The 9,649-nt window shown below is 45.0% G+C and overlaps 1 protein-coding gene across 2 annotated transcripts; it reads right to left on the bottom strand.

The window, feature by feature from the left end:
• Positions 1-1,423: 1,423 nt before the first annotated feature.
• acta2 (actin alpha 2, smooth muscle) lies at positions 1,424-7,848 on the bottom strand. Of its 2 annotated transcripts, none has more exons than XM_030754776.1 (9): positions 7,742-7,848; positions 4,593-4,772; positions 4,038-4,166; positions 3,812-3,922; positions 3,617-3,701; positions 3,036-3,197; positions 2,758-2,949; positions 2,294-2,475; positions 1,424-2,134 (listed from the first exon to the last, which is right to left on the bottom strand). In XM_030754776.1, the coding sequence occupies exons 2-9, from the start codon at positions 4,719-4,721 to the stop codon at positions 1,991-1,993; spliced, it is 1,134 nt and encodes a 377-aa protein (XP_030610636.1). In that variant the 5' UTR covers positions 4,722-4,772; positions 7,742-7,848; the 3' UTR covers positions 1,424-1,990. The 2 variants fall into 2 exon arrangements, with proteins under 2 accessions (XP_030610636.1, XP_030610637.1); XM_030754777.1 differs by having other exon boundaries at positions 7,648-7,781.
• Between the last annotated feature and the right edge of the window lie 1,801 nt (positions 7,849-9,649).

Here is a 9,649-nt window from a genome sequence, read left to right as displayed (position 1 = left end):
CTGAAACTTTGTTTCACGTGTTTTCATTCAATAAGCTGCTGTGAACTCTGACCTTTTGGTTTTGTTCCAATGGGAGCAGACAGTAGGCTCAGATGAAGGTGGGTTGTCAGTGTTGTGTTTCGTGAAATGTTCTGTTAAGTTCTTGCTGATGTCGGCTCGTTCTTAAACCACAGCCCTGCTTTTTTTTTTTTTTTTTTTTTTTTTTTTTTTTTTTTTTTGCGCTTAACTGCCGTGGTGCATTCAAAGCACCCTGCAGCTGGAGGACTTCTCAGTGTGTGTGTGTGTGTGTGTGTGCACGCGTGCGCGCGCACCAGCAGATGTTTTAATGTTGAGGTGTTGTGACTGATTTTTGCTGATGAAATTTTGACAAACTGTGACCTGACTGCTGTTTTTTAAAACTGCAAATTTTTGGTAATAAAACACCAACTGCTGCTCCAACATCTGTGTTCCTGTCTTTAATTATTTTTAAGGATCTGAATATGATTTGACTGCACCAACAATTCCACCCAAAACTTTATGGGTGGGGAGAAAAGTCTGGCGCCAGTTTCCACCTCCACCCTGCTGTAGACTGAAGGATTTCTAAAGCAGCTCTGCTTGAAGCTGAAGATGGAAACTAAACAGCAGTGATGTTTGGAGGGTTTGTGAAGCTGGGCCAGTTGACATGTGCAAGTTTGGGAGGATGAGGGTTAAACCTCATTTAACCCAGTTCATTTGGAGACAAACGCCATGACAAGACACCAAAACTGGACCAAACTTCAACCAGGAGGAGCATGTGAGCTGATCCAGCCACAGCACGAGGAAAGTCGTTAATCTGCTGCTGTGTGGTTTGGATTACTCTGGTTCATGCACACACGGAAGGATTCTTTGCTGAACTGTTCAGATATTTGGTGTCCAGGCCACGCAGTTTTTTAGAAACTGAGCTTAAAGATGTGCTGCACATGCAGAGCTGATCGGCTGAGAATGACTGCAGTGTTTCATTTACATCAGCTGGTAAAAGCAGGGCATGTAATGGTTCATGAGTGCTGTTTGGCTGCACCTGCAGAGCTTTTGATCATGTGACATTAGCACATTTCACAGCTGGAGGAGGTCCTGACTGAAGTCTGTTCAGGAGGTGAACACTCAGCCTGGTGTCACCAGTCTCAGGTTAGGCTGCAGGAAGGGTTTACGTAGTTTGAGTCAGTACCTCATTAATGTTTGTACTAATAAAAAATTTAAAATGTTTAATTCTTTATTGCAGTTCTGACAGTGACCACAGTGTCACCACATCATCCAGGAGTCGTTCTCACTGCTGAGTTCAGTAATGCTCATTTATCAGGTTTAGTGTGTTTCACACTCACCCTGATCTGCTTCACTCTTTAGTTCAGGATTTGTGGCTATGACAACAAAGATCAGCTAACTCAGGTGAAACAAATGACTGATGCCATTTAGGTATGAGAGCGCTTTATTGTCTTCATTTGACTGCCAGTTCCATGTTCACATCACCACCTGAGGGCACACCTACCCAGAGTTCAACAGTAGTGACATCAGAACATTGTGTGAATGTGATTGATAGAAGAAGACTCCAGCAGCCAACATTCAAGCTTTATTCATCAAAAATAAAAATGCACTTTGACAAGAAACAGCACCAACATGGAGGTCAGAGGGGGCGGGGCCACAGGTGGAATGTGGGGGTGGCGGGACTGGGGTTACAGATGGAGGACAAGCGGCACATTCACAGTTTGAAGGTGAGCGGAGAGGGAGGATGTTTGACTTTCTGATGGAAGTTCTGAATGTTTAAAGGGTCAGTTCACCAAAAACACCTGAAGGCACCAAACACATCACTTACTGTCCTCTGACTTTAAAGACGTTAGAGCGCTCTCTGACTTCCTGCTGTCTCTGTGGGGCTGTTTTTGGGAGCTGATCTGGGGGTCTTAGCGGGTGCTCAGTGCAGGTTAAAATAAAGTTGGTGCTGAAGGCAAGGGGGCGGGACATGAAGACCCGGACGCAGCCTTTAGAAGCACTTGCGGTGGACGATGGAGGGCCCGGCTTCATCGTACTCCTGCTTGCTGATCCACATCTGCTGGAAGGTGGAGAGCGAGGCCAGGATGGAGCCACCGATCCACACAGAGTACTTCCTCTCAGGGGGGGCAATGATCTGAGGGCAGGAGAGGGGGGGGTTCAAAGGTTAACAGGTTAATGTATGTTTTTTTTTTTTTTTTGACATTTTCAGCATAATGTGAGTGAGAAAGGTTCCTCTCAGACCCTCAGTGACCCTTTATGTGTTTGTGAGGTCCTGGCGACCCATCGGCTATACCTTGATCTTCATGGTGCTGGGAGCCAGAGCGGTGATCTCCTTCTGCATGCGGTCTGCGATTCCCGGGTACATGGTAGTTCCCCCAGACAGCACGTTGTTGGCGTACAGGTCTTTACGGATGTCGATGTCACACTTCATGATGCTGTTGTAGGTGGTCTCGTGGATACCAGCCGACTCCATACCTGCAGGAGGACCAAGGACCAGATGCTGCATTAGACAGCTTGGTTCAGCCCGGGTCATATTTATATGATGTGTTAAACAATTTAACTAATTGATCAGCTCTTGGAGAATCTGCAGATTGTTTTGTTTTTTAAGGTTTGAGGGATGTTTGGACATAGGTTCATGTATTCAGGTGAGCAAAATAAACAGATATCAAAAATAAAAAAGGATTAATTTGCATAGAAGTCATGGTTGAAAGGTCTACTTTAACCAGGTAAAGAGACAGACAGGTAGGTGGGTCTGACCAATGAAGGAGGGCTGGAAGAGCGTCTCAGGGCAGCGGAACCTCTCATTGCCAATGGTGATGACCTGCCCGTCGGGAAGCTCGTAGCTCTTCTCCAGCGAGGACGAGGTGGCCGCTGTCCCCATCTCATTCTCAAAGTCCAGAGCCACATAGCATAGCTTCTCCTTGATGTCCCGCACGATCTCCCTCTCCGCTGCAGTCAGATGGACACAGACAAACGGAGTCAGAAACATCATCACCAGGTAGCTCCAACATCACCTTGTGGTGAGCGTGTCTTACCTGTGGTGACAAAGCTGTAGCCTCGCTCGGTCAGGATCTTCATGAGGTAGTCGGTGAGGTCGCGTCCTGCCAGGTCCAACCTCATGATGGCGTGAGGCAGAGCGTAGCCCTCATATATCGGCACATTGTGGGTGACACCATCACCTGAGTCCAGGACAATACCTGAAGGGTGGAGCAACAGGAGAACTTTCATTAATACCCTTTAAAACTACAATCTTCAAAACATCACCAAAACAATACATCACTAGAAGCCCTACATACATTTACATTGGTATGCAGATGACACCCAGCTTTATCTATCCATGAAGCCAGATGACACACACCATATAGTTAAACTGCAGGAATGTCTTAAAGACATAAAGACCTGGATGACCTCTAATTTCCTGCTTCAGACAAACTGACATTACTGGACCCTAAAAACCTTAGAAACATGGTGTCTAATCAGATACCAACTCTGGATGGCATTACCTCGGCCTCCAGTAACTCTGTGAGGAACCTAGGAGTCATTTTTGACCAGGAGTAAAATACTGAATGACTGACTGGGATTCTAATTAAGGAGAAAGTAGGAGGTGTGGTCCAACCTGTGGTACGTCCCGAGGCGTACAGTGACAGGACGGCCTGGATGGCTACGTACATGGCGGGAACATTGAAGGTCTCGAACATGATCTGGAAAGAGAAACACGTGAAAATAGTTGGAACCTTCAGCCTCCAGTTCTGTTCCTCCAGTAAGACGGAAAAGCACCAAACCCTGCGGCAGATACAGTGCAGCGTGGTACCTGCGTCATCTTCTCCCTGTTAGCTTTGGGGTTGAGTGGCGCCTCGGTCAGCAGGGTGGGATGTTCTTCTGGAGCCACTCGCAGCTCATTGTAGAACGAGTGGTGCCAGATCTGACCAATCAGAGAGCAGACTGTCAGTCACACAGGTGTGTGCGTGCGTGTGTGTGTGTGTGTGTGTGTGTGTGTGTGTGTGTGTTCATGTGAGAGTGATGAGTGTGAGCCACACCTTCTCCATGTCATCCCAGTTGGTGATGATGCCATGTTCGATGGGGTACTTCAGAGTCAGGATTCCTCTCTTACTCTGAGCCTCGTCACCCACGTAGCTGTCCTTCTGCCCCATGCCCACCATCACTCCCTGCACCACACAGAGCGCGCTCAGTTTACAGTGTGCACACCTGTATGCTGCACACCTGTGCACTCTAACCTTGCTGTCTGCTGAATTATATATTTTTGTCATCATGTAAAATTGTTATTTATTATAAAAAAAGTTATTCTAGTCTATGTTTTTATTATATTGGAAAAAAGTTAAATACAAAGAACACATAAAAACAAGATAAGAAAAGTTTTTGTTTTCCACTCAGCAGATTTATTAATTTATAATATATTCAATTATATATCTAAAATCATGTGACTTATATATATATATATATATATATATATATATATATATATATATATATATATATATATATATATATATATATATATATATATATATTTGTATTATTACTGTGTGTGTGTGTGTGTGTGCGTGTGTGTGTGTGTGTGAGATTGTGTGTACCTGGTGCCGGGGCCGGCCCACGATGGAGGGGAAGACGGCTCTGGGGGCGTCGTCTCCAGCGAATCCGGCCTTACAAAGACCGGAGCCGTTATCACAGACCAGAGCGGTGCTCTCCTCGTCATCACACATGACTGCAGGGGGCGCTGTGGACGGGCAACAACACTACAACACCGAGTCACACTGTAGGAGAGAAGAGGGTGCAAGTTTGATTGCTGATTACTTACTACAGTTTTCAGGGGTCTGTGATTGACCTTATCTCCTCTGATTCCTGTAGCATTCACTATCAAACTATTTATTCAGCTTTATGGTGGAAAGTCTGTTTGGGCCTTTACTGTGCTTTAGATGACAAATAAAGACTCACACTTTGAGGGTTTAAAGGACTGAAGGAGATGAAACAGAATAAACAGGCGATAAAAACTTGCATGTCTTTACATTTAAAGCTACTTTTTTTTTTTTTTTTTGTTAATTTCTGCCTTTGAAAATGGTTTAAAAGCTCCAAGAATGAAAAAAGCATCAGCAGGATCTGAGGAAGCAAACAGCAGCTTCAACTTTGCATCCAAACTTCTGCATGTTGTGTTAAAGAGATATCATCTGAAGCTCAAACAGAGCCAGGTTGCAGCTTCCTGCAATGCCACTTTCTACCACACTATGGAGCGGTGAGCAAGTATGACCTTTATTTAAAGACATTTGTGTTTAAAACAAGGACCTGTGAGATGGTGAAGCCTCAGAGGAAGCAGAGGTTAAAATAGATCCTCCAAACTGAGAGAAACCTGCCCGGAAACGCTTCCCTGAAGTTCAAAAAACTGCAGCATCACCAGAGCAGGAGCTGTGGGTCCCCACGCCCTCCCCTTTAAACTGGGTGAATGAGGCACTCTGGGAAAACTTCCTAATTAGGACATGAAGTGGAGTCCTGCCTGTGTTTGGTATGCTCTCTCACTCCCTCTCTCTCTCTCTCTCCCTCCCTCCCTGTGCTTGCTCTGACCCCCCCACATCTCCTTCGTCGTCTCTCCTCGTCCTCCTCACCTCACAGCTCTCCATATTTAGTCATGAATCAGGGAATCTAATATTTCTCAGCCGGTTTCTTTGCAGCAGCAGCAGCAGCAGCAGAGCAGTGGGTTCAGTTTGCCCTCGGTGCTGCCTGCCAGCCTCGCTGCGGTTCTTCTTCTCTAGTACAAATTCCAAGCTAAACCTGCAACGTCAGCTGATTTCATCTGTTTAAATGTAATCCAGATGTTAGATGTAGAGCCGCCTCACCTGAACACACCATCACAGTCACACACTTCAAGCATTTCCTGCATGAAAGCACCATCAAACACAGCATTTCAAATGAAATCACTGGAAACACCAGGGGGTGCTGCTGCTTACTCTCACACACCTGCCTGTCATAGTGACATTTTTTTTTTCTCATATTTGTACTTCATTTCTTTTGATTTATATTGAGTTTGCATAAAAACTTTGAGTTTAATGGGAGAAAATTCAGTTTTTATTCCCTGTTTTGTAATTTTAGTCACATCTCTGTGCGTGTGGCTTTGAGCCATCAGTTACAACTGGATTTTAAGACTGTGGTTTTGCAGGGACATCACTGATGCAGCTTCAAATGTGCTGTAAACCCACGTTGTTCGGGCAGACAGCAGCTGAAACACCAAACTTTAAAGTCATGAAAATAAACTGAGGCAAAAATAAGAATATCACTCCTTTTAAGGTGAGTTTTCACCTCTAATTTAAATCTGAGAGTTTGAACAGATAAATATTTACTCATCTATGGAAGCTTGTTTATGCCAACATCGAAAACACAACTCAGAAATTATATTAAAAATATGGATACTCCTAGCTCACATGTATTCAGGCTCAACTTATCTTTCATTTTTCATTATACTTCATCAACAATTTTTTAAATATGTAGTTTTCAGCCTTTATGCTGAATATTGTTTCTGTGTTTTTTAAAATCTATTATGTTGTTTCCTGTCATTTGTATTAACACTGAATGAAGAAGGTTTATGAGATCCAAAGCATGAAAAATGCTTCATTAATTTCGTTTTCACTGATTTAAATTTGCCTCCTGGTTTTTGTTTCTGATCAGCCCACTCTGCCCCCTGCTGGTTGTTAATTTAAAGATGATCAGGTGGATCCTTGTCCAGATGTTTCAGAGATTTTAGTCATGGCCTTTATCAGTAAATGGGGCTCGATCACTATGACCGCTGCTGAAGATCACAAGACACGCACGATGAAACTCGTTAGAGGAGATTTTATCTGTTTAATGTTCAATTAAAAAACTTTTCAGGTTCAACCAAACTTCAGCCAGAAAAACCCAAATTTTACAAGCACCAACATCCAGATGGAAAACATCAAAGTTTCAAAGACCTGAAACATGGAAAACACACATGTGCAACACGAGGAAGAGAGAGGCGGCCAGACGTGCTGTTTCTTCACTGCTCGCTACAATTGCAACAAAGAGAAGCAAGGAGGTGCTACGAGTGACAAGTGGAGGTGAGAAGCAGAAACCGGGAGGAGAAAGATGGAGGTGAATAAGAAAAAGGACAAAATTAATAAGCAATTTAACTTTTCTTGAGAGAAGGGAGGAGAAGGTGCAGAGAGGAGGTGAAAAACATTTTCTATCCCTTGCACATTTTTTATATGAAAAGGAGCAGAAATGAACAGAAGTGCAACAGGTGAAAAGAGGAGGTGACGGAGGAGCTGAGCTGTGTAGGAGCAGAAAAAATGAGGTGGAAATGCCTTCGATTCTGTGAGAGAAAATGAGGAGGTGATGCAGGTCAAAAAAGAGGTCAGAGGAGGAGGTGAGGTCATGAAATCAAACTGGGGAGAAAAGAAGTGAAGGAGAAAAGAGGAGAAGATGGAGGAGAAGAAAGGAGGTAAAATGAGGCAAAAGAGGAGGTGAAAGCTGGGGGTGAAGGGTTTTTTCAGTATTTTTATGCAATGATCAGTGTCAGAAAAGAGGAGCAGAAAAGGAGAAGCAGGAGGAGCTGGATGAGTTAGACAGATGTGAGGAGTAGAAGAGACGACCAAAGAGAGGAGAAAGCAGTTTTATCACACTTACACAGAGATGCAGAGAGCTGAGGAGGTGAAGAGTAGGTGATGGAGGTGAAGAGGAGGTAGTGGTGGAGGTGAATAAGAGGTGGTGGAGGTCTTACCGTGGCAGTGCAGGGCCTGCTGGGATGTGGGGGCGGGGGCAGGACAGAAGTGAGAGTCTGAAGAGCTGCGACTGAGTTTATCAAGCCTCCACCTCCTCCATCCATCCCTCCATCCCAAACAAGGCTCCAGGCCTCCTCCCGTCGCCTCCCTCCCCCCACACTTCCCCCCTCTCCCCTGCTTCAGTCCTTATAGGGCAGGCCCCGAGGGAAGCAGCCAATCAGACGACTCGTGGCGCCTCTGGACTTTCTCCCATCATTCACTGCATTCCTCAGAGAGAGAGAGAGAAAGGGGAGCACCGAGGCTTCCTGCAGTGAAATACTCAGATTACACACTGATATTACTCAGATCACATAATAAGAGTATTCAAATTACACAGTAAGAGTACTCAGATTACACAAGTCCTGCTTTCAGTGTTACTCAGGTGAGAAAAGTTGTTGAGGTTGAATTATGTGCAAGTCCTTTCTGAACCCCTGGAGTTTAAAATGATGAATGAATCCAAAGCATCTGCATCGCCCCCTGTAGGCTGGTTGTGGTGTCCTTCATAAGCCCCACCCCCTCCATGGTAACAGGTGGGAGGACATGAGCCAAACAAACACGTATTTCTGCCAAATAAAGCTGGAGCAGGTTGTTTTAGAAGTCACCTGTTTACATTGGATTAAGACTTAAAGTTTGCATTATTGGGGCGTGGCCTCTTTGACTGACAGGTGGATGGCGACACAGGTGGCTGTAGCTGCCAGCTGTCTGTTGGAACCTTTTGGAGCAGGTACAGATCATGCAGCACATGAACCCCAGTCTGCTGGGTGAAAGCACCTCTCCAGCCTCCTGATTTGGACTTTGTCAGTCCATCAGTCAGCAAAGACAAACGTGTTGCACCCTGAGGTCCACACAGAGCTGCAGAACAGAGGCACGGCCTGCGGTGTGTTTTGAGATGTCGATGAATGTAGCAGTGTTTACACATTAGGTGAGAGAGTAAATCGACGGTCACCTAATTCATGATACCTACCCACCACGTACTCCCCATCACAGCGACCTCCACGTGGCTGCTCGTGTCTTCTTCCTGTGGGAGCTTAAGAAGTTAAACTGAGCATGTCTGCAGCCAAAGAGTGTTTACACTGCTGAATGACGGACCATCATCAGCAGGGCTGACTAACAGTGATGCTCCTGGGTCTCACCTGAGTCTGCAGTCGGGATCTTTTTATGAAAAACATCAGTTCAGGTCAGCCTCGGTCCAGCCTACATCAGCTGATGGGTCAGCTGATTTCCCTCTACACATCTGATTGGTAAATCTCATACAGGAAGCGCTTTTTGATAAGTTCAAGCCCAATTACAGCTGCTGCATCTGCAAGCCACTTTGCAGCCCTCCCCGTTTCTGATTTTTCTCACCTTTTATTTTTTAATTTTCCACATGTGGAGGATCTGAGAACTGAGCCAGGTTACTGCAGATGGAAATAATTATTTAGACTGCAGCAGAAATATTAATTAATGTTTCATGTGGTGGATTGATGAAATGTTCCTGCTCATTGCTTTTATGAATGGACACATCATATTTGGTAGATTGCGTGTTTGTTCTGTTTCTCCATAGTCCAGCTTTTCCACCTGTTCTTCACTTATTTTCCAGTTAAATGAGTTTTCCTTGATCTCTGGGGTCTGCTGGATGCTGTCTGGAGAGTAGAAAGTAATGTCTGGACTGGAGCCCGTGTCCTGCTGGTAAAGGTCAGGCCGTGTTTGGTGACACCGTCTCACACCTCAGTCATGCCCGACATCCCACCCGTCCTCACACTCCCGTCTTAAAGAAAACACGACACCACCGGCACGCTTCATTCACACATTTGCTTCTTAGTTTAAAGCTGCAACGTGAAGCTCAGATTTCATTTTTTTTTTTAGCTCCAATTCAAACATCAGGTGAC

This window comes from Archocentrus centrarchus, chromosome 19, assembly GCF_007364275.1.
Source record: "Archocentrus centrarchus isolate MPI-CPG fArcCen1 chromosome 19, fArcCen1, whole genome shotgun sequence".
Classification (NCBI taxonomy): domain Eukaryota; kingdom Metazoa; phylum Chordata; class Actinopteri; order Cichliformes; family Cichlidae; genus Archocentrus; species Archocentrus centrarchus.
The sequence above is the reverse complement of the archived record's forward strand: the minus strand, read 5'-3'. Positions and strand labels throughout refer to the sequence as shown.